The sequence below is a fragment of the Gobius niger genome (assembly GCF_951799975.1).
Source record: "Gobius niger genome assembly, chromosome: 5".
Lineage (NCBI taxonomy): Eukaryota > Metazoa > Chordata > Actinopteri > Gobiiformes > Gobiidae > Gobius > Gobius niger.
This window is the reverse complement of record NC_136856.1, coordinates 6,523,349-6,547,584: the sequence shown is the minus strand read 5'-3', so window position 1 is coordinate 6,547,584 and position 24,236 is coordinate 6,523,349. Positions and strand designations below refer to the sequence as shown.

Sequence of the window (24,236 nt, the reverse complement as noted above, 5' to 3'; positions counted from 1 at the left end):
GACTTATATGGGAGAATGCAATTTCAAGGGCCTTTTTCTCCAAACACATGTTTCTGTCATTGTGGCGACACTATGTCCACGTCAGTCGGACCTAAAGACTTCACATTTTCCAGCCTTGGACTGAACAATATTTGGAAGATTTTTTCAGAGGGATTTTTTATTATTTAATCCCTTAAGCCCCATTTATTGAGTTTTGAATGTCAAAAAATAAGGCGAGAATTTAAATTTTACACATTTTTCCACTAAAAAACAGCTTATTTTAAAACTAAACAAGAAATCCTAAATCCCCCCTGAAAAAGTCTTGGTAACTCATTTATTAATAAGATGAAACAATAAATTTGAATGTAGCTCTGTCCATTATTCAGATTTCGTCACCGAAAAGATGGGAAATTTGGGGCATTTTTAGGCATAAAACACCTTGTTCTTATATGAAAAGATAAAATGACAGAAAACTTGCAATGTATTTTTTTCTCACATTTATGCCCCAGTGATCGACAGCAACAGTTTCAAATTGATATCTGTAAATATACATTTTGTCCCTGTTCACCTGCAGTGTCTCGCCTTAAATAGGGAAAACGTGGAAGAGCTTGGTAGCTTCTATCTTGACCTGTTTTGGAGCTATAGAGGAGAGAGGGAGAGGCTAAATGCTAACGCCGTCTGCGCTGTGTTTACGTGACTGAAGATCAGACAGGTCCTAAAGAACTCGTCAAAGCTCAGGTAAGAACATATCTCAGCGTGGAAAAACGCTGGCCTGTTCCTTTAAGCACCTTTAAGCGGTTTACAGTAGGAAAAATCTCGCTGCATTAGATCTTGTTTCTGAAGATCTCGGCCGCTCTCCACTCATTTCATTCTAAACATAATGTTGTACTGGGAGTCGGAGAAGCGTTTCATAAGTCAACGCTTTACATCCGTTTGGTTTCTGCTGCGGCGCCGTGACACCACACGCACACGCCCCGTCCGTGCGCCGGAGGAAGCCGCGCCGTGACACCACACGCACACGCCCCGTCTGTGCGCCGGAGGACGCCGCGCCGTGACACCACACGCACACGCCCCGTCCGTGCGCCGGAGGACGCCGCGCCGTGACACCACACGCACACGCCCCGTCCGTGCGCCGGAGGACGCCGCGCCGTGACACCACACGCACACGCCCCGTCTGTGCGCCGGAGGACGCCGCGCCGTGACACCACACGCACACGCCCCGTCCGTGCGCCGGAGGACGCCGCGCCGTGACACCACACGCACACGCCCCGTCTGTGCGCCGGAGGAAGCCGCGCCGTGACACCACACGCACACGCCCCGTCTGTGCGCCGGAGGACGCCGCGCCGTGACACCACACGCACACGCCCCGTCCGTGCGCCGGAGGACGCCGCGCCGTGACACCACACGCACACGCCCCGTCTGTGCGCCGGAGGACGCCGCGCCGTGACACCACACGCACACGCCCCGTCCGTGCGCTGGAGGACACCACACGCCGCACATCAAACTGCATTTCCCGCCTGTGAATTAATCTATTCCTGGCGGGAGTCACGTGACGCGTCCGGGCCGGCTCCCCCCGCTGGTTGGACGCTGAGCCGGTGGCGCCATGGCAACCGCCCGCCATCCTCCCCCCCCTCCCTGTCGCCGGGGTAACCGCCTCCCCCTCGGTCTCCACGGTAACCGCCTCTCACGCCTCTCTGGTCTCGTTTCAGGTCGCTCGGGCTCGACACTCGACGCGCTCGGCGATGGAGAACGGGGATCTGGGACACGCGGTGCGGCTTCACGTCTTTCACTCCCTGCTTTTTACGGATTAGAGATGCTTTTCAAGATTCGATCAAGCTGCCTCTGAATTTAGGGGGATATTTACAAGATATAAAAATCGAGGGATCGTCGTCCATCCACTCCCCCAATTGGTCAACATCCACCATGCTCTAAATATATCCAAACATAACAATAATGGCCAAAAGCATAACAAATAAACTGCAGTGTTTCATGCACCTGTAGCCCTTTCTCACTACACAATATCACTTATGACCTGACCAGACAAAGCCCTGGGCCACACCTGCAATCCTAAGCACCTCCCCCCTCCTGAGATGCCCGCCCCCCTGGTTGGGAACCACTGCTCTAAGTAACAGCTGAATTTAAAGGTCCTATATCCTGCTATTTTAGCCATTCCAAAGTTAAGTATAGGCATGTATATGATATATTGTACCTCTACCACTATGGAGCACTCATTTTTGTGATAAATATAAGTGTTTTCTGGAGGTATTTTTCAAACCCGGAAGACAAAACGCTTCGATTCAGTTAACTCCGCCCCCTCTCTCTGCACATACTTTACCGTAATATAAATAAACAGCAATAAGTGAAATTACATCACGATCTTCACATCTGCAACACAGCTTCATAAATGGCTAACACACATGCTAATATGCTAACACACAAGCTAATATGCTAACACACAAGCTAATATGCTAACACACAAGCTAATATGCGAACACACATGCTAATATGCTAACACACATGCTAATATGCTAACACACAAGCTAACACGCGTTTGGATTGACTCACCCTCTGGTCCATCACTGTTTACATTATGGGACTCGCGTTGGTTATAAAAGTTAATCCACTTTGATTCTGGTGAAGGTTCACCAAACATCCATCAGTGACAGTCACAGAAAAACAATATTTTGGTGAAAGTCGCTGAATCCCAGAGAAAAAAACAGCTTCTGACGGGAGTGGCCTCTTCTTTAGGAAGGTTGAACCATAGACTGTATAAACTCCCGTCCTCGTAGCCAAACGTTCTTCTTTTTCTCCGTGACATGATCGTTAGGTAAGAATAAAGAACAGGTGTGTCCAGTTATAACGAGCTCCATCTTCAGCTGCAGCGCAAACATGACTGATCTGTTCAGACGCTCAGGGATGTGTTTGTTTTGGCCTCAGCTGACCTGGAAGCACCTCGGGCACATCCTTTCTTTTTCTTTTTTTTTTCCTTTATTTCTTTCTTTCTTACAACAGAAATAATGAAAACGCTGTTTTACAAATTAAAATCAGGCTGTAAAGACATTGCTTTACAGACGTCGAGCACTTCCGTTCCGCTGTGACGACACAACTGAACACTCAGTCGTTCACCAGGAGAGGGCGGAGCCTCAGAGAGCAGGAGGGCGGAGCCTCAGAGAGCAGGAGGGCGGAGCCTCAGAGAGCAGGATTCAGGAGGATTACTGAGAGCTGCGTGAATGAAGCCACAAACCACTCTGGGGGTGTTTTTGATAAGGAAATAGCAAAACAACATTGCTAAAAGCTCCAAAAAGTTGATTTTGCAGGATATAGGACCTTTAAAGTTATTCTGTCATTCCCTCATTAAAAACATGGCTGAAGTGTTGCCTTGGCACATTCACGTATTTCTGAGTAATCTGTAAAAACTTTGATGGCGGCCATTTTAGGGATAGGTTTGCCTGAGTCCTCCTAGGAACGCCCCCACCTCCTGGAGACGCCTCCGAGCTTTGGTCACCAGCCGAGTAACCAACCACTGCTCCTCAGCAGAACCCCCTCCCCACTGATGCCACAGACAGCGTGTGGAGGGGGCGTGTCTAAAGGCTCAGAGGTTCTTAAAGAGACAGAGGCCTATTTCAAGACATTCACTACAGCCATTTTGAGAGAGACATTTTATACAAGGCAGTTATTCTAATTTACTGCATTTACAGACCAACAGAAGGTTTGTCATCATTGTAGTGTGATATAGACTGGTGCTGTGGGACTGACAAAAGCAGAATACCCCCTCTTTAACCAATCATAATCAGGATTTATTTTCACCCATCCCTACTTTGAAAGAAACAATTATTTTCAGGACATGCAACATACGCTGTCCCAGGATCACCTGATAAAACCAATCAGGGATGCAAAGCTTCACATGAGCCTTGCCCCATTTTTATTTTGGCCACAATGGTTCTGAGCAGCTCTGATCTCAGCGTCCTCCTGTTTCATTACCTCTCCTCACACACCTCAGTCTAGACACGTCTCACTCTACTCTGCTCACGTTGCTTCTGTTACTCTTCCCACATCGCCATGGACACAATGGACATCGCCAGGGCCGGACTGGCCATATGTCCATTCTGGAAGAGCACAGAAGGGCCACCGGTCCCGCCTCAACCGAGCTTTACCCAAATCTAAAAGCTAAAAAGAAAAGCATCAAAATAGTGACAATAAAAGAGGATGAAAGCAAAGCAAAAATGTGCCGGAAAAGCATAAAAAAAAGTGACAAAATATGTGATGAAAAGTCAACAAAAACCTGACAACAAAGCAATGAAAAGGCCACAAAAACGTGACAGAACCATAACAAAAAAATGATAGAAAAATGTAACAAAAAATCAACAAAAATGTGACAAAAATTCAACAAAAATGTGACAAAATTCAACAAAAATGTGACAAAAATTCAACAAAATTCAACAAAAATTCAACAAAAATTCAACAAAAATGTGACAAAAATGTGACAAAAATTCAACAAAAATTCAACAAAAATGTGACAAAAATTCAACAAAAAATGACAAAAATTCAACAAAAAGTGACAAAAATTCAACAAAAAGTGACAAAAATTCAACAAAAATGTGACAAAAATTCAACAAAAATGTGACAAAAAATCAACTAAAATGTGACAAAAATGTCCACAAAAAATGACAAAAATTCAACAAAAATTTGACAAAAATTTCCACAAAAATGTCCACAAAAAATGACAAAAATTCAACAAAAAGCCACAAAAAGTAATACAACAAAACTATGACAAAAAATGCGGCGACTTGACAAAAAGTTGCAATCACTTTGTAGGTCTCAGCTTTCAAATGAGGCGTTACACTGTTGCTCTCCAGCCGAGAAGCTTTTAGATTTGGGTAAAGCCGAACTGGAGAAAATGCTCTCCGTTAAGGCGGTTGGTAAGTGTCACATTTACGCTCATTTGGGCCAGGCTGGTCAGAGTCCAGGGCTGTTTTTCAGTCCCAGTCCAACCCTGGATATCGCCAATTCTGGAAAAAATAGGTTTCAGTCTCTTTTATCTTTTTCCTGTCATGGATTCCATTTCGAGGAATTTCTCCCATTGAAAAGGACCGTGATGTTAAGTGTTAATTGCTCTGACTTAAAACCCACGCCTGTGATTTGAAACCCATGGATACTCACCGCAGTTTCCTGTTCTCTCCAGAGGGGGGAGTTTGTGTCTCTGAACGTGGGCGGCTGTGTGTACCGCACATCCTTGTCCACTCTGAGGCGCTATCCGGACTCCATGCTGGGGGCCATGTTCCGAGGGGACCTGCCCACGGTGAGGGACGCGCAGGGGAACTACTTCATTGACCGCGATGGGACGCTCTTCAGGTTGGTGACTTAACGTGTGTCTCGGAACTTGCCTCACATTATCGTTGAAATGTTACGGCTTCTCTAAATTTGTGAGAATCCGAGATTGTGTGTGTGATGTCCGGACCTGCAGTGAGTCCTCCCACAGGGCACTCTCCTGGCACCCGTCCTCTTCACCCTCGACCACGCCCTCAGTGTAGTTGTGTTGACTCACAGGGGACCCAAGTCAATCCCAAGCGTTCAATGAATCCGAGTGCGTGACTTAAGGCTGGTCGCTCGTCTCTGCTCTGTGTGACAAGTGTTAACAGATTTGTGGATAGAGTTTGGGTTTAGACCCTGAAAGCTGACTACCGTAAATTCTCTAATACTGGCCTGTATTCCATTAGCGGCCGGGTCTCCGACAGGGGCCGGGTCTCCGACAGGGGCCGGGTCTCCGACAGGGGCCGGGTCTCCGACAGGGGCCGGGTCTCCGACAGGGGCCGGGTCTCCGACAGAGGCCGGGTCTCTGACAGGGGCCGGGTCTCTGACACAGATTGACACAGATTTAGCCACTTTTCAAACCTCCTGTGACCATATTTGGAAACTAGGAAACAAATGTTGTGTGACCCTCCAGGGTTTTAATAAAGTCTCCATCGCGTCTTCAAAGCACGTCCAGCTGCTCCGTGTGCAGGTCAGTCCCACGCCTCAAAATAACTCCTCCCATCAGCGCGAGCGTCTCGTCTTCTCTCGGGTCAGTCTCATGATCGATCACAAACGCTCCGTCTAAACTCGCCTTTTACACAAGATAACAACAAATAATCCGGTCCGGTAAAAACGAAACAGAAACCTGCAGTGACACTGATGTCAAAGCTCCGCTAACAGCAACGAAACACTTCCTGTTGTCCCGACAAAATAAAAGGCGTCAATGTTCCAGCCGCTGGGAGAGGGTTTGAAATGTTCATTAATAAATGAACCTAATATTTTAGGTGCAAATGGACACAAATCTCGTTTTTCTTCGTTTTCCGGGTCGTCCGTTTTGCTCAAATAGAAATAAAGGCCTGTCTCTAACTGTGGCCTGGTTCCAATAAAGGCCTGGTCCCAGATGCCCTTGAGTAAATAAAGGCCCGGGCCTATATTTGGGCATTTACGGTATTAATACTATTTTTTGTATCGTAGGGGTGAACAAAGCACAACATAAAAGTCAAAATGTGATCTGACTCTGTGATGGTCTTCCAATTTGAAGAAATCGTGTATGATGATTCAGGACTTTTCTGTTAACACATTGAGGCCGCGCTGTTTTGGGGATTTAGCTGCCAACAATCCAGACCATTTTTCATGATATATGCAGCACTACAGCATATTCTTTTCTGAACACAAATATGCTGTACGTACAAACAATCCCAATTATCCGATCGCGGTGCACAGGAACACACTGCAATCTCAATCATCTAAGAGTTGCGGCACTGGAAGTCATCCCTAACAACATCAGGGGAGGAGACCGTATCAAAAAACTGGCCCAAAGGGAAACCTTTTGGATAAACACCTTGGAAGCTGCCCGCTCCCCAGGGCTTAAAGGAATAGGCCACCGTTTTTACATACTGAGATATGTTCTTACCTTAGCTTTGACGAGTTCTTTAGGACCTGTCTGATCTTCACCCGTGCCTTCAGTCACGTAGACACAGCACAGACGGCACAGTAAAGTGAAGATTACTGTGCGGATTTCGAACTACTCCTGGTATTATTACGCCTTACAATATAGTTCCCCCTTTTATCCGCTCAGAAAATCCACATTGTTTAATTGTGTGTAATTATACTTTGTAGTGGAACACTTCACGTAACCATATTTAAATAGGGAAAACGTGGAAGAGCTTGGTAGCTTCTATCTTGACCTGTTTTGGAGCTATAGAGGAGAGAGGGAGAGGCTAAATGCTAACGCCGTCTGCGCTGTGTTTACATGACTGAAGATCAGACAGGTCCTAAAGAACTCGTCAAAGCTCAGGTAAGAACATATCTCAGTGTGTAAAAACGGTGGCCTATTCCTTTAAAACAAAAAACAAAACAACAAGTGCTATGTTTGCTTCTAGTTTAGCCTTGTTTGGGTGCTGCTTTTTGGTACTGTTTGGGTTGGTTAGGATTTTTTGTTTATATGGAAAGGAGCGTACTGTGTTAAAAGGGTTTAGTGAATTACTATCGTTAAAGACAGTATTCAAAAGTGCATTTTTTTCTCAGACACGTGACAGTTATCGGTGAAGAGCTCTCAGCAGAAGTAGATTTGCTTTACTGCTATAAAAAGCTGCACAAGAATCTTGATGTTTCGTCGGCGTCTGAACGTCCTCCATTTTCCCGTGTTGACAGATACATCCTGAATTTCCTGCGCACGTCAGAGCTCACGCTTCCCTGCGACTTCAAAGAGACGGAGCTGCTCAGGAAAGAGGCCGACTTCTACCAGATTGAGCCCCTGCTCCACTGCCTGGGAGACCCCAAGCCCTCAGCGCTGTATCCCACAGACTCGTATGAGGAAGTGGTTGAGCTTTCCAGCACCAGGAAGCTTTCGAAGTACTCCAACCCTGTGGCGGTTATTATCACCCAGCTCACAATCACCACCAAGGTATTTAACGCTTTTGAGAGACTTTAGAAGGGTTATCCCTTGGTGCCAGTCTTGTTAACTCATTTGTCATATTAACTAGGGCTGTGCAATTAATCGAAATTTGATTACGATTTCGATTACAACAGTAAACGATTACAAAATTAGCATAATCGCAAAAAATCGCTTATAATTTTTTTTTCCAAATTTTATTTATTTATTTTTTTCAATTTTTTTTTTTTTCTAATTTTTAATTTTGGGATTTTTGTCACGTTTTTGCTGGATTTTTGTCACTTTTTCAATGGATTTTTGTCACTTTTTTGCTGGATTTGTGTCTTTTTTGATGGATTTTTGTCACTTTTTTTATGGATTTTTGTCACTTTTTTAATGGATTTTTGTCACTGTTTTGCTGGAATTTTGTCATTTTTTTAATGCATTTTTGTCACTTTTTTGCTGGATTTGTGTCTTTTTTTCTGCTGGATTTTTGTCTTTTTTTGATGGATTTTGTCTTTTTTTCTGCTGGATTTTTGTCTTTTTTTGCTGGATTTTTGTCTTTTTCTGATGGATTTTTGTCTTTTTTTGATGGATTTTTGTCTTTTTTTCTGATGGATTTTTGTCTTTTTTGCTGGATTTTTGTCACTTTTTTGATGGATTTTTGTCACTTTTTTGATGGATTTTTGTCACTTTTTTAATGGATTTTTGTCACTTTTTTGCTGGATTTTTTTCACTTTTTTAATGGATTTTTGTCACTTTTTTAATGGATTTTTGTCTTTTTTGATGGATTTTTGTCACTTTTTTTTAATGGATTTTTGTCACTTTTTTGCTGGATTTTTTCACTTTTTTAATGGATTTTTGTCACTTTTTTGCTGGATTTTTGTCTTTTTTTCTGCTGGATTTTTGTCTTTTTTGATGGATTTTTGTCACTTTTTTAATGGATTTTTGTCACGTTTTTGCTGGATTTTTGTCACTTTTTTAATGGATTTTTGTCTTTTTTTCTGATGGATTTTTGTCTTTTTTGATGGATTTTTGTCACTTTTTTTTAATGGATTTTTGTCACTTTTTTGCTGGATTTTTTCACTTTTTTAATGGATTTTTGTCACTTTTTTGCTGGATTTTTGTCTTTTTTTCTGCTGGATTTTTGTCTTTTTTGATGGATTTTTGTCACTTTTTTAATGGATTTTTGTCACGTTTTTGCTGGATTTTTGTCACTTTTTTAATGGATTTTTGTCTTTTTTTCTGATGGATTTTTGTCTTTTTTTTAATGGATTATTGTCTTTTTTGATGGATTTTTGTCACTTTTTTTATGGATTTTTGACACTTTTTTGCTGGATTTTTGTCATTTTTTTGATGGATTTTTGTCATTTTTTTAATGCATTTTTGTCACTTTTTTGCTGGATTTTTGTCTTTTTTTTTGCTGGATTTTTGTCTTTTTTGATGGATTTTTGTCACTTTTTTAATGGATTTTTGTCACTTTTTTAATGGATTTTTGTCACTTTTTTTATGGATTTTTGTCACTGTTTTGCTGGAATTTTGTCATTTTTTTAATGCATTTTTGTCACTTTTTTGCTGGATTTTTGTCTTTTTTTCTGCTGGCTTTTTGTCTTTTTTTGATGGATTTTGTCTTTTTTTTTGCTGGATTTTTGTCTTTTTTTGATGGATTTTTGTCTTTTTTTGATGGATTTTTGTCTTTTTTTCTGATGGATTTTTGTCTTTTTTGCTGGATTTTTGTCACTTTTTTGATGGATTTTTTTAAAGGCAACAAATAATCGTTTGAATAATCGTGATTTCAATTATGACAAAAATAATCGGGATTATTATTTTTTCAATAATCGAGCAGCCCTAATATTAACTAATTAAGAAATAATTGACTTTAAAGGATAGACACATCTCTGACACCTAAACATGCAAAGAGAAGGTTGCAAAACTATATACTGCAGCACCATCACTTGCTTTTCAGCAGGAAAGGTTTAATTAAAAAAAAGAGTAACCTGGAGCGAGGTCAGCGATGGGCAGCACACTTTATGTACTACACTTCCTGTCTGTGTCGAGTGCAGACGCGTTTTCTAACTGCTCCCGGCTTTCGTGCTTTTGTTCCTGCTTCTGCGAGTGTCTTTGTCTGACTCTTGTTTCTCTTTGACCACCTGCTCTCTGTCCTCCCGAACCGCTAAACTATGGAATTAATTAACTGGAATCTCAGCGCAATTGATAAGGTTTTTTCCACAAAGTGAGGCCACGGAGGAGGTCGTCTGCCCTGACCGGACTTTCACAGTTGCGGTGGACGTGTGGAGTCAGTGGATCGTTTGCCTCGCGGTCCTGTCGGTCGAAGACGTCAAAGATATTCACTTTTTTGGACTCTTGATAACAGGGCACGGACTTGGCTTTGACCTGGTTTATCGGAAAGTCGGAAAGTTGAGCAGGGAGTGAGCGAGTGATGGACTTATACAGGAAAGTGACGCACAATGATGGACTGTTCTGCACGACCCGGCAGCTCGCTGTGGAGACGGACAAAAGGAGGGCGACATCTTGGCAGGAACAGGGATGAACTGTGAAGGAACTACCTGCTCTGGAGAACTGAACTCATGCTGAGACCAAGAACAAATAAAAATTGATGAACTAATACTGGAATAGTTCTTTTCCTCCTGAGAGGAGTTTGAAGCAGCTGGACCTCTTATCTCTCCCACACCGTCAGCATTCCCCACTCAAGGTCCAGTCACGGAGCTAAACCAGACACGGACTGATGTTTTACAAACATTCACTCACAACATTCATTTCAAGGACTATGCAAATAACTGCACACACGTCCCCTCCCTAACCACGCCCCCAAATCCCTCTGCGTCTGTGTTTACCAACGCCCCCGCTAGGGCTGCTCGGTTATTGAAAAAATAATAATCACGATTATTTTTGTCATAATTGAAATCACGATTATTCAAACGATTATTTGTTGCCTTTAAAAAAAATCCATCAAAAAAGTGACAAAAATCCATCAAAAAATGACAAAAATCCATCAAAAAAATTACAAAAATCCATCAAAAAAATTACAAAAATCCAGCAGAAAAGTGACAAAAATCCATCAAAAAAATTACAAAAATCCATCAAAAAAATTACAAAAATCCAGCAGAAAAGTGACAAAAATCCAACAGAAAAAGACAAAAATTCAGCAAAATTTTTTACAAAAATCCAGCAAAAAAATGACAAAAATCCAGCAAAAAAGTGACAAAAATCCATTAAAAAAAGACAAAAATCCAGCAAAAAAAAGACAAAAATCCATAAAAAAAAATGACAAAAATCCATTAAAAAAATGACAAAAATCCATAAAAAAAAATGACAAAAATCCATCAAAAAAATGACAAAAATCCATAAAAAAATTACAAAAATCCATCCAAAAAGTGTCTAATGCGGTTCCGAGTTGTTTAATCCTTACTTAACCCCTCAAGTGTGAGCTCTATGGAAGGGACATTTTTAAAAGAAATCTCCTTATGTTTCACCTGATCATTATTAGTCAGGGATTAGGGCTGCGTGTAAAGAGTGTAGGAACTTCCTTCTCCTCATCGCTGACCCGGACGTGCGTCAAAGTCAGCCGTGACGAGGAGCGTTCAAACGTGTCAGTGCAGTTCCAAAAATGAATTCAAAATTAGAAAAAAAAAATTTGAAAAAAAAAAAAAGAATACAAAAAAAATGAAAAAAAAAATAAAAATAGAAAAAAAAAAATATAATCGATTTTTTGCGATTATGCTAATTTTGTAATCGTTTACTGTTGTAATCGAAATCGTAATCGAATTTCGATTAATTGCACAGCCCTAACCCCCACCCTCCAGTCGACAGGCGGGCGCCCCTCCCCGGGTGGACTGTGTGTTTCCCATGTCGTGATGTTTTTATAAATGTGCTTTGCCTTAACTTAACCTGATTGTAATTTCGCATATTTTCTTCTGTAAGGCATTGAGTTGCCTTGTGTACGAAATGCGCGGTATAATAAAGTTGCCTTGCCTTTGTAACACTTCAGACCGGTCCTGAGCTCGTGCGACCCAACCCTGCACTCATAAATAACTGTGTGTGTCTTTCCGCAGCTGCAGAGTGTTCTCGAGGCCATCTCCAGCGGCTTCACGAAGTGGAACAAACACATGATGGACACCAGGGACTACCAGGTCTCCTTCACCTTTGGACCATGTGACCACCAACAGGAAGTCAGCCTGAGGGTCCACCTGCTCGAGTTCATCTCCAAAGCGGTACGCATCACGCCATGATTACCAAGATCTAACCACAGTGGAAGGTTCAATGTTTTTTCTCTAATGAGCCCTGGGTTAACCCCTTAACTCCCACCGGAACCGAGCACATTCTCTCCAGGTTTGGCTTTACCCCAATCCAAAAGCTTCTGGAAAAAAGGTGAGAAAATAGCAACAAAACTGAGACGAAAACAATGATGGAAATGTGACCAAAAAGTGAGAAAACATTGACCAAAAAGTGACGAAAAATTGATGGAAAAGTGGCAACAATGTCACAAAAATGTCACAAGAAATTGACAAAAAATTGACAAAAAATGGATGAAAAAATGACAAAAATGTGACCAAAAAACGACAAAAAATGTGACAAAAAAACGACAAAAAATATGATAAAAATGTGATTAAAAAGGACAAAAAATTACCAAAAAAATTACAAAAATGTGGCAAAAAAATTACAAAAATGTGATAAAAAATGGACCAAAAAATGACAAAGAAAATTACAAAAAATGTGACAAAAAATTGACGAAAATGTGACAAAAAAACAACAAAAATGTGATAAAAAATGACCCAAAAAATGACAAAAATTACCAAAAAAATGACACAAATGTGACAAAATGTGACAAAAATGTGATTTAAAAAAGGACAAAAATGTGATTAAAATTGACAAAAAATTACTAAAAAAATGACAAAAAATGACAAACAAAATGACAAAAATGTGACAAAAATGTGACAAAAAAATAACAAAAAAGTTACAAAAATGAGTTGAATACCCAACAAAAAAATAATGGAAAAAAAAAATCTGACGTGAGGAAAACGATCCTCTCGGTTCAGGTGGGAGTTAAGAGGTTAATAACTTGTTTTGTTTTACGAACCATAATGACCATAAAACGACAACAGATTTTTATTGTGATTTAGTTGACTTAGTTTTTTTCTGTTTGGTGCCAATATAACACTCTGGGCCCGATCTTCAGCCTGGCGCGACGACAGAGTTGTTCAAGACGAAGCTGTTGTCTTAGTTGCCTGAGGGCGTCGTTAGAAAAAAATGGGTCGGCTGAAGCGCGGTTCGCTACGTGCAGCGCTGACAACGAGCGCTCGGTCCCGTTCGCTCTGCTCTTCTTCACATTAGCATCGCGCGCTACATGGAGGCTACATCTTATTATCCCATGGTCTGGGTGAATACTGGATTCTGATTGGCTGGTGCATTATTTTGGTATAACCGCACACGTAGTCCGGTTGTTAAATCACTGGGATATCACTCCGCTGTGGCGTCGCCATAGCAACGCATGACACAGCTGAGTCAGATAAAGGCGTAATTAGTGACTGACAGGAACGTATGAGATGGATTTAGTGTTTGCTAAATGTTTGTAGAGGAGCGTGAGCTGCTAGGTTAGCTACTGTTAATAACATATGAGCTTTACATTTCTATTGGAAACGGTTAAGGCTATTCATCATTTTCAGGCGTACATAAAATGATCCTGCATTGAAGCATATTTGTCTGGATTAGTAAAGTCAAACATGTTAGTTTGAGTTGGGGGGGCCCAGGTGTGAGCGACTCCACCGCAGCTGTTTCCATAAACAGTTGAGCTGGTTGAGCTAGCTAGCTTTAGCTTCAGGTTAAACCTTGTAAAAGGTAAATAACTCCTGCCCACGAGTGCCGCATATCGGTGTTTACTTCCAGGGAAAAGTGTTTCCGGGTTAGTCCTGTTGTGTTGTGATTCTGTGCTGATGTTGTGTCGTTGAGCCTGACTGAGATCCTCGTAATAGCTGCGGAGAATGACTCGCTCTGAGACCAGCCTTCAGTGACCGGCTAATAACCCACACAAAATAGTCCCGTAGTCTGGCAGATTTAGTGACTTTAGTCAAAGAAAAACACATTTATTATAAATGTTACGTTTGTGGGACCCTGGTATAAGCGGATTAAACAACGAGGAGCCGCGTTAGACGTTATAATGCAGGAGGAACAACACTGTGTCGGGCGTTAGAACCGTCTAATGCGGTTCCGAGTTGTTTAATCCTTACTTAACCCCTCAAGTGTGAGCTCTATGGAAGGGACATTTTTAAAAGAAATCTCCTTATGTTTCACCTGATCATTATTAGTCAGGGATTAGGGCTGCGTGTAAAGAGTGTAGGAACTTCCTTCTCCTCATCGCTGACCCGGACGTGCGTCAAAGTCAGCCGTGACGAGGAGCGTTCAAACGTGTCAGTGCAGTTCCAGTGCAGCGTATGGTTCCTGTAATACCTCCTATAGCATGTTCCTCATCAGCCCATAAGAACAATCTCACGAGTCACTGTGCTGCCTCCCGAAGGTTTACGAACTCGGGAGATCTCTGCATGAGTGTGAAATGATTGACAATTTTGCTGCCTGACGATTCATTTACTAAAAATGAACTATAAAGTATAAAGCACGTCATGCAGCGTTAGAGACACATGTTCAAAACACTTTTGGACACAATTATGAGCAAAAGGAGATGAAGGAGATTTTTTCCATTAAAAATATAAGCCGCGCACCTTATTTTTCAAACTATAGACTCTCTAATATCATGAGATTCAGATGTTACACATTTAAAAAGGTCACTGCAAAGAAGTAATATATAAGCCTGGAACATGGTCTGGAAGAAAGTGGTATTGGCTTTAGTATCATTGGCAGGCTATTCAAAGGAGGAGGGGCAAAGGGGGAGGGGCAAAGGGGCAGGGGCAAAGGGGGAGGGGCAAAGACATCTGTCTGCGCGGGCTCCACGGTCAAAATGTGGTGTGTGTATTGTGTTTTGCATCGCGGGGGAGGGGGCAACATGCACCCTTTAGCCCTGGGCCTCCCTAAAGTCTCTTTACCGCAGGCGCGACAACCCGGCGAGCTAGGGCTGCTCGATTATTGAAAAGATAATCATCACGATTATTTTAGTCATAATTGAAATCACGATTATTTGTTGCCTTTTAAAAAAAAGGATTTTTTTTCTTTATATATTTATTAATCAAAAAACTATGCTGAATATTTTCTGTTTTCTGAACAGTCATAAAAGTATAAATGATTTCATGTACGCCTCGATTAAGGAGAGGTCTCTGTTTTAGGGATGGGCGATACCACATTTTTTGGAATCGATACGATACCGATACTTTTGGGGTCATTTTTGTCGATATCGATATCGATATCGATACTGGTCATTTCATATGGGTGAATGTATTTCAATCAATATGCATTTCTAAAACTGGTTGTTTTATATACTTAACTGGTCAATTAAAATTATATTACTTTAACTGGTTAATTAAACAATACTAATGTGAAATTAAATACATAAACAACATTTTAAATTAATACTTAAATGACAAACAGAACCTAAACCAGAATGATCAGCCCGGCTCAGTTCAATCTTTTCCTGTTGTGACTGTTTTGACTCAGAACAAAGAAATAAATCATCCTTTTGTGTTGATAATTGCTGCCCTGCCTTCTTTTTACATATGCAAATTAGTATCGATACTTTTTGCCCAATATCGATACTTAAAAAGTAGCCGTTTGGTATCGATATATCGATACTTTGGTGTCGATCCGCCCGTCCCTACTCTGTTTCACACCTGCCCCCTGCTGGCCGGCCCTCACACCTGCGCAAGCAAACTGAGCAGCGCGGCCTGATGACATCATCACACAGTGCCGTTTGTTTTTATGTCAGACAAAAGCACGAGCCACGGCAGGGGAAAAGTGAAGGGAAAATAATCCCAGCGCCGCGAAATAACGCAAGTCTGCTTTGCAAAAAAAAATAAATCATGATTTGTTTTTTGTTTTTTGCGATTATGCTATTTTTGTAATCGTTTAGTGTAATAATCGAAATTGTAATCGAATTTCGATTAATTGCACAGCCCTACGGCGAGCTTTTCCATAGCAGAGGCCAGCGCCAAACCGGTCTGACCAGGTGTAAGTTTTGGGACCGCGAACCCGTGACTGATATGACGTGATCTGATTGGACAACCCTCACTATTGACACGCAGGTCATACGGATTTAATATTTCACATCATACCGCTGTTCTAAAAGGGGATTGTGCCGATATTAGCCGCATTTGCAAGTTGCTAACCTTCATAGTTCGTATTCTAGTGGTTTCTTTTCTGCTTTATTACAGCTCGGCTCCTCTGAATGATTCCATAAGTCCCACCAGAAGGCAGCATTTGTCCACATTTGTTCTCATCGTGGCTTACAAAACTTTAATGACGATCCTCTGTGAGGGCGCCGCCCACAACAACTGCGGTTGTGTTGTGTAGAGTCGATACACGTAGATCGAATGGTGGATTAAGTCAGTGGGACTGCTCAGGCATATGTGAAAAATGTGGTAACTATGCTGATGGCACGGAAAATATAAAAACTTCCCACTTCCCAGCCTTAACATTGTGATTGTGGAAAAACTACAAGAAATATTTCACTTGCAAGGACAGGTCAATTTGGGACTCTGTTTTCAGAGCTTGTATTTGGGAAGTTCCAGGGAATAGCAGAAATAATGTTTACAGTGGAAACCTACAAAATGCATATTGTCTGTTTAGTTAGAAATGAAAGGGACTAGATGGAAAAAAAATGACTTTTTCAAGCTTTCCATCATGTTATTATGTCACTCCCTCATTAAAAACATGGCTGAAGTGTTGCCTTGGCACATTCACGTATTTCTGAGTAATCTGTAAAAACTCTGATGGCGGCCATTTTAGGGATAGGTTTGCCTGAGTCCTCCTAGGAACGCCCCCACCTCCTGGAGACGCCTCCGAGCTTTCGTCACCAGCCGAGTAACCAACCACTGCTCCTCAGCAGAACCCCCTCCCCACTGATGCCACAGACAGCGTGTGGAGGGGGCGTGTCTAAAGGCTCAGAGGTTCGTGATCTCTTAACTCCCGCCTGAACCGAGAGGATCTTTTTCCTCACGTCAACAGATTTTTTTCTCCATTTTTTTGTTGGGTATTCAACTCATTTTTGTAACTTTTTGTCATTTTTTCTTCAATTTTTTGTCACATTTTTGTCATTTTTTTTGTCGCATATTTTTCATTTTTTGTCATTTTTTTGTTGCATTTTTGTCTTTTTTTGTCACATTTTTGTCATTTTTTTGTCACATTTTTGTCATTTTTTTGTCACATTTTTGGTCATTTTTTTGTCACATTTTTGTCATTTTTTTGTCACATTTTTGTCATTTTTTTGTCACATTTTGGTCATTTTTTTGTCGCATTTTTTTCATTTTTTGGTCATTTTTTTGTTGCATTTTTGTCTTTTTTTGTCACATTTTTGTCATTTTTTTGTCACATTTTTGTCTTTTTTTTTGTCACATTTTTGTCTTTTTTTTGTCACATTTTTGTCTTTTTTTGTCACATTTTTGTCATTTTTTTGTCGCATTTTTGTCAAAATTTTATCACATTTTTTGCCACTTTTTCATAAATTTTTCGTCACTTTTTCATCACATTACCATCCTTGTTTTTGTCTCAGTTTTGTTGCTCTTTTCTCACCTTTTTTCCAGAAGCTTTTGGATTGGGGTAAAGCCAAACTGGAGAAAATGTGCTCGGTTCAGGCAGGAGTTAAGGGGTTAAAGAGACAGAGGCCGATTTCAAGACATTCACTACAGCCATTTTGAGAGAGACATTTTATACAAGGCAGTTATTCTAATTTACTGCATTTACAGACCAGCAGAAGGTTTGTCGTCATTGTAGTGAGATATAGACTGGTGCTATGGGACTGAAAAAAGCAGAATACCCCCTCTTTAAGCTCGTGCATGACGGCACTTCAGCCCCGAAGTAACAACTTTTTGAGTGACAGTGCAGGATTTTAGCGGCAGTTGTGATTACCGGGTCAGGGTTTTAAGCTCCGTTTAGTCCCTCTAATTAATTTCAGTCCCAATGTCAGTGTCTTCTGGTGCATTGAGTGACCTTGTGTATGAAATGCGTGGTATAAAGAAATATTATGCCTTGCCTTCTGTTGTTTGCTGCTTAGGAATGACAGAGTGGATTTCCAGAGCTTTAAAGTGTGATAATGGATACAATACAAGAAACATTTTTATCATACGTGTGCAGTTCAGTTGGGACTCTGTTATCTATGAGTTTCAGCTTTCTAGCTTTTTGGTGACACAGAAAATTCATCTTGTTTGCTGATGAACGCATGTTTTCTGTGTTAAACCTTAAAGGAACAGGCCACCGTTTTTACATACTGAGATATGTTCTTACCTAAGCTTTGACGAGTTCTTTGACGGCGTTAGCATTTAGCCTCTCCCTCTCTCCTCTATAGCTCCAAAACAGGTCAAGATAGAAGCTACCAAGCTCTTCCACGTTTTCCCTATTTAAATATGGTTACGTGAAGTGTTCCACTACAAAGTATAATTACACAAAATTAAACAATGTGGATTTTCTAAGCGGATAAAAGGGGGGACTATATTGTAAGGCGTAATAATACCAGGAGTAGTTCCAAATCCATGCAGTAACCTTCACTTTACTGTGCGGATGCCAAATTACAAAAAAAATGACCAAAAATGACCAAAAAATGACAAAAAATGACAAAAAAAGACAAAAAAATGACGAAAAATGACAAAAAAAGACAAAAAAAATGACGAAAAATGTCAAAAAATGTCAAAAAATTTAAAAGACAAAAAAGACAAAAAATGAAAAAAATGACAAAAAAATGACAAAAAACGACAAAAAAAACGACAAAAAAAACGACAAAAAATGACAAAAAAGACAAAAAATGAAAAAAAATGAAAAAAAAAAAATGAAAAAAACGACTAAAAAATGAAAAAAAAAATGAAAAAAAATTACAAAAAAAATTACACAAAAATGACAAAAAAATGACAATAACATGACGAAAAATGTCCAAAAATTAAAAAAACAAGACAAAAAATGACAAAAAATGAAAAAAATGAACAAAAAAATGACAAAAAACGACAAAAACAATTATAAAAAAATGACAAAAAAATGACTAAAAAGACAAAAAATTATAAAAAATGACAAAAAGCGACAAAAAAAATTACAAAATATTACAAAACAAATGACAAAAAACACAAGTTCAAAATCCGCGCAGTAATCTTCACTTTACTGTGCGGATGCCAAACTACTCCTGGTATTATTACGCCTTACAATATAGTCCCCCCTTTTATCCGCTTAGAAAATCCACATTGTTTAATTGTGTGTAATTATACTTTGTAGTGGAACACTTCACGTAACCATATTTAAATAGGGAAAACGTGGAAGAGCTTGGTAGCTTCTATCTTGACCTGTTTTGGAGCTATAGAGGAGAGAGGGAGAGGCTAAATGCTAACGCCGTCTGCGCTGTGTTTACGTGACTGAAGGCACGGGGGAAGATCAGACAGGTCCTAAAGAACTCGTCACAGCTCAGGTAAGAACATATCTCAGTGTGTAAAAACGGTGGCCTGTTCCTTTAAACCTGGCTGTAGAAGCCCTCCTCTGCCATTGGTGGACTGTTTTTAAACCTGGCTCCTGATTGGTGTGTGGTCCTTATAGGGCTGCTCGATTATTGAAAAAATAATAATCACGATTATTTTTGTCATAATTGAAATCACGATTATTCAAACGATTATTTGTTGCCTTTAAAAAAATCCATCAAAAAAGTGACAAAAATCCATCAAAAATATTACAAAAATCCAGCAAAAAAGTGACAAAAATCCATCAAAAATATTACAAAAATCCAGCAAAAAAGTGACAAAAATCCATCAAAAATATTACAAAAATCCAGCAAAAAAGTGACAAAAATCCAGCAGAAAAATTACAAAAATCCAGCAAAAAAGTGACAAAAATCCAGCAAAAAAGTGACAAAAATCCAGCAAAAATATTACAAAAATCCAGCAAAAAAGTGACAAAAATCCAGCAAAAAAATGACTAAAATCCAGCAAAAAAGTGACAAAAATCCAGCAAAAAAGTGACAAAAATCCAAAAATTAAAAATTAGAAAGAAAAAAAAATGAAAAAAATTGAAAAAAAAAAATTTGAAAAAAAATTGAAAAAAATAAATAAATACAAATTATAATCGATTTTTTGCGATTATGCTTATTTTGTAATCGTTTACTGTTGTTATCGAAATCGTAATGGAATTTCGATTAATTGCACAGCCCTAGGTCCTTATGCTTCTCTGGCAAACCCTGGGATTCCACCTGAGCTGCCACACCTTTAAAAGGACCCGCCTGCCTTTCCTCGTGGACGGGATTCCCAAGAACTATGTTTTCAGTCCTCGCACATACAGGGACAGTTGTTGACCAGTTCCTACTTGTGATCAGGGAATAGTATGTTTTTAGGGCTAGAATCTGGATGATAGTCTGGTCAGTAACGCCAAGCGGAGATCATGCTCTCTCAAATTGTTTCTTTTAAGGCGAGACACGGCAGGTGAAAGTATTGATGTTTCCCGCAGTGGTGGAAGTGGAGATTTGTATCTGTTTTCCTCCCTTTACATCTTGGTTTTCATGTCAGATATAAAAATGATGATGTTTATTTTCTGATGTTTTGTCTGCGAGGTGGGGGCGACCCGGAAGTAGAAAGGCCGTCTTTCCCGCGGGTTTTCATTCATAAATATTGACAGATTTGACATCCACGTGTCCTGCTAAGGGGCCCCGTGATGACGCTTTCACCCAAATATGGTGTTTTTCCTCCTACGAGACGCCGGAGCGGAAAAGTGGAAGAACGGGCCGAGCATGCGCACTCGCTACAAAACTTCAGGGCTGGTTTTCTCTGAATGAGAGAAGCCGCAGTCGGGCAGAGCCTGAGCCCTTATAGAAGCTCCCACAGACTCCAAACTTTACAGGCTGAGACACAACAATGTTTAGAAGGTTTTTTCAGAGGGATTTTTTAATATCTAATTCCTAGCCTGATTTAATCAGCTTTGAAACAAAAAAAAACTGGCGGAATGTGAGTTTGTACAGATTTTTTCACTGATGATTAGTTTATTGAAAAACTAAACAAAATATCCAAAATCCCTCTGAAAAAATCTTAGTTACTAATATGTCAATAAAATAAAACCATAAAATTTAATCTGGCTAAATTCATTATTTTGATTTCGTTGCCCAAAATATAGGCAATTTTGGCCATTTTAATGCTCAAAATGCTTCTTTTTTTGTGTGTGTGAAAACATAAAATGACAGAAAAAATGAAACACATTTTTTTCTCATATTTATATCTGTGATGTTCAGAAAGTTTCAAATTTGTTTCCCCTGTTCACCTGCAGTGTCTCGCCTTGAAGGAGCTATATCCTGCTATTTTAGCCATTCCAAAATTAAGTATAGGCATGTATATGATATATTGTACCTCTACCACTATGGAGCCTCATTTTTGTGATAAATAAGTGTTTTCTGGAGGTATTTTTCAAACCCGGAAGACACAACGCTTCAGTTAACTCCGCCCCCTCTCTCCGCACATACTTTACCGTAATATAAATAAACAACAATAAGTGAAGTTACTTCACGATACAGTTTTACGGAGTTGACATCTGCAACACAGCTTCATAAATGGCTAACACACACAAGCTAATATGCTAACACACATGCTAATATGCTAACACACAAGCTAATATGCTAACACACAAGCTAATATGCTAACACACAAGCTAATATGCTAACACACATGCTAATATGCTAACACACATGCTAATATGCTAACACACAAGCTAATATGCTAACACACAAGCTAATATGCTAACACACAAGCTAATATGCTAACACACATGCTAATATGCTAACACACAAGCTAACCCGCGTTTGGACTGACTCACCGCTCTGGTCCATCGCTGTTTACATTATGGGACTCGCGTTGGTTATAAAAGTTAATCCACTTTGGTTCTGGTGAAGGTTCACCAAACATCCATCAGAGACAGTCACAGAAAAACAATATTTTGGTGAAAGTCGCTGAATCCCAGAGAAAAAAACAACTTAGTTTTAGTTTTAGTTTTTTTAGTTTATTTATTTATTTGACAGGGACATGTACAGGAGCATTAATCAGCATATGAAAAGATGCTTTGTAATATAAATAAACAGCAATAAGTGAAGTTACTTCACGATGCAGTTATACGGAGTTGACATCTGCAACACAGCTTCATAAATGGCTAACACACATGCTAATATGCTAACACACAAGCTAATATGCTAACACACAAGCTAATATGCTAACACACAAGCTAATATGCTAACACACAAGCTAATATGCTAACACACATGCTAATATGCTAACACACAAGCTAATATGCTAACACACATGCTAATATGCTAACACACATGCTAATATGCTAACACACACAAGCTAATATGCTAACACACATGCTAATATGCTAACACACATGCTAATATGCTAACACACAAGCTAATATGCTAACACACATGCTAATATGCTAACACACACAAGCTAATATGCTAACACACAAGCTAATATGCTAACACACAAGCTAATATGCTAACACACAAGCTAACACGTGTTTGGATTGACTCACCCTCTGGTCCATCGCTGTTTACATTATGGGACTCGCGTTGGTTATAAAAGTTAATCCACTTTGGTTCAGGTGAAGGTTCACCAAACATCCATCAGAGACAGTCACAGAGAAACAATATTTTGGTGAAAGTCGCTGAATCCCAGAGAAAAAAACAACTTCTGACGAGTGGCCTCTTTAGGAAGGTTGAACCATACACTGTGTAAACTCCTGTCCACGTAGCCAAACGCGCAGCTGCTCAGAGAGCAGGATTCAGGAGGATTACTGAGAGCTGCGTGAATGAAGCCACAAACCACTCTGGGGGTGTTTTTGATAAGGAAATAGCAGAACAACATGGCTAAAAGCTCTAAAAAGTCGATTTTGCAGGATATAGGACCTTTAATTATTAACACCTTGATTTTTGTCTCCTTTCTATTTCAGGGGTTCACAATACGCAACACTCGAGTCCACCACATGAGCGAACGAGCCAACGAAAACACTGTGGAACATCACTGGACGTTCTGCCGCCGGACACAGAAGGTCCACGAATGAATTCACTGAGACTGGACTGAACTCAACGAGTCACTGAGTCGTGTCCTTTAAGTTATTTAGAAACACAACAATCGTCTGTGGGTTTTTTTTTTTCTACATATATTTACTTTTTTAGATTTTGAATGATTGTTGCTGGACTGGGTTTGTGGAAATGAGGACACTTCACGTCCATCTTCAAAAGCTTCTTCTCGCTCTTGTTATCACAACGTAAGTCTGATCAAACACACGAGCTGGAGGTCTATCTCTGACCACATCTGGGAGGAGTGGTCAGGACTCCCATAACCACCACTAACTGCATTCATGTTTACAGTTTCACTGATAGGTTGCGTTCACGTGACATAGTTCCAGCAGCCATTTTGAATACCGACGTAGCATTATGCAGCACTACAACATGCAACACTATCTCTACTCAGGATGAAAATGAAAGACGACTGATTGACCGTGGCATTTTTATGTTCTCTTAATCAATGCTCAAGAAGATAGATTTGGGGGAAAATAACCATAATTTTCCAAATGCTTGTGAGTCCCTCATGAAAAAATCTATTGTTTTACACTTTTTTTCAAATCCTCAGACACTGACGTTTAGACAGAAAAAAAAAAAAGACTGGATCACAAACTCGTGTTTATGAGCCTGGCGTTTTACTTATAGAGCTAAACGAGCGGGCATACAGTGGGTTGTATATGTATCTGCCTCCTTTTAAAGGGGGGGTATTCTGCAAAATTGACTTTTTCAAGCTTTACTTTCTGTTTTTATGTCATTCCCTCATTAAAAACATGGCTGAAGTGTTGCCTTGGCACATTCACGTATTTCTGAGTAATCTGTAAAAACTCTGATGGCGGCCATTTTAGGGATAGGTTTGCCTGAGTCCTCCTAGGAACGCCCCCACCTCCTGGAGACGCCTCCGAGCTTTTGTCACCAGCCGAGTAACCAACCACTGCTCCTCAGCAGAACCCCCTCCCCACTGATGCCACAGACAGCGTGTGGAGGGGGCGTGTCTAAAGGCTCAGAGGTTCTTAAAGAGACAGAGGCCTATTTCAAGACATTCACTACAGCCATTTTGAGAGAGACATTGTATACAAGGCAGTTATTCTAATTTACTGCATTTACAGACCAACAGAAGGTTTGTCATCATTGTAGTGAGATATAGACTGGTGCTGTGGGACTGACAAAAGTGGATTCTAAGCAAGTAAA

At 40.3% G+C, this 24,236-nt stretch overlaps 1 protein-coding gene across 1 annotated transcript in view; it reads left to right on the top strand.

Annotated features, from left to right (window-relative positions):
* kctd6a (potassium channel tetramerization domain containing 6a) overlaps window positions 1–23,064 on the top strand; it is a 31,984-nt gene extending 8,920 nt beyond the window's left edge. The window contains exons 2-6 of the mRNA XM_079556285.1: window positions 1,689–1,748; window positions 5,162–5,331; window positions 7,645–7,897; window positions 11,938–12,096; window positions 22,934–23,064. Of these exons, the coding sequence (XP_079412411.1) occupies window positions 1,722–1,748; window positions 5,162–5,331; window positions 7,645–7,897; window positions 11,938–12,096; window positions 22,934–23,044 (720 nt within the window). The 5' untranslated portion in view covers window positions 1,689–1,721 and the 3' untranslated portion in view covers window positions 23,045–23,064. The remainder of the gene's footprint in view (window positions 1–1,688; window positions 1,749–5,161; window positions 5,332–7,644; window positions 7,898–11,937; window positions 12,097–22,933) is intronic.
* Window positions 23,065–24,236: the final 1,172 nt, after the last annotated feature.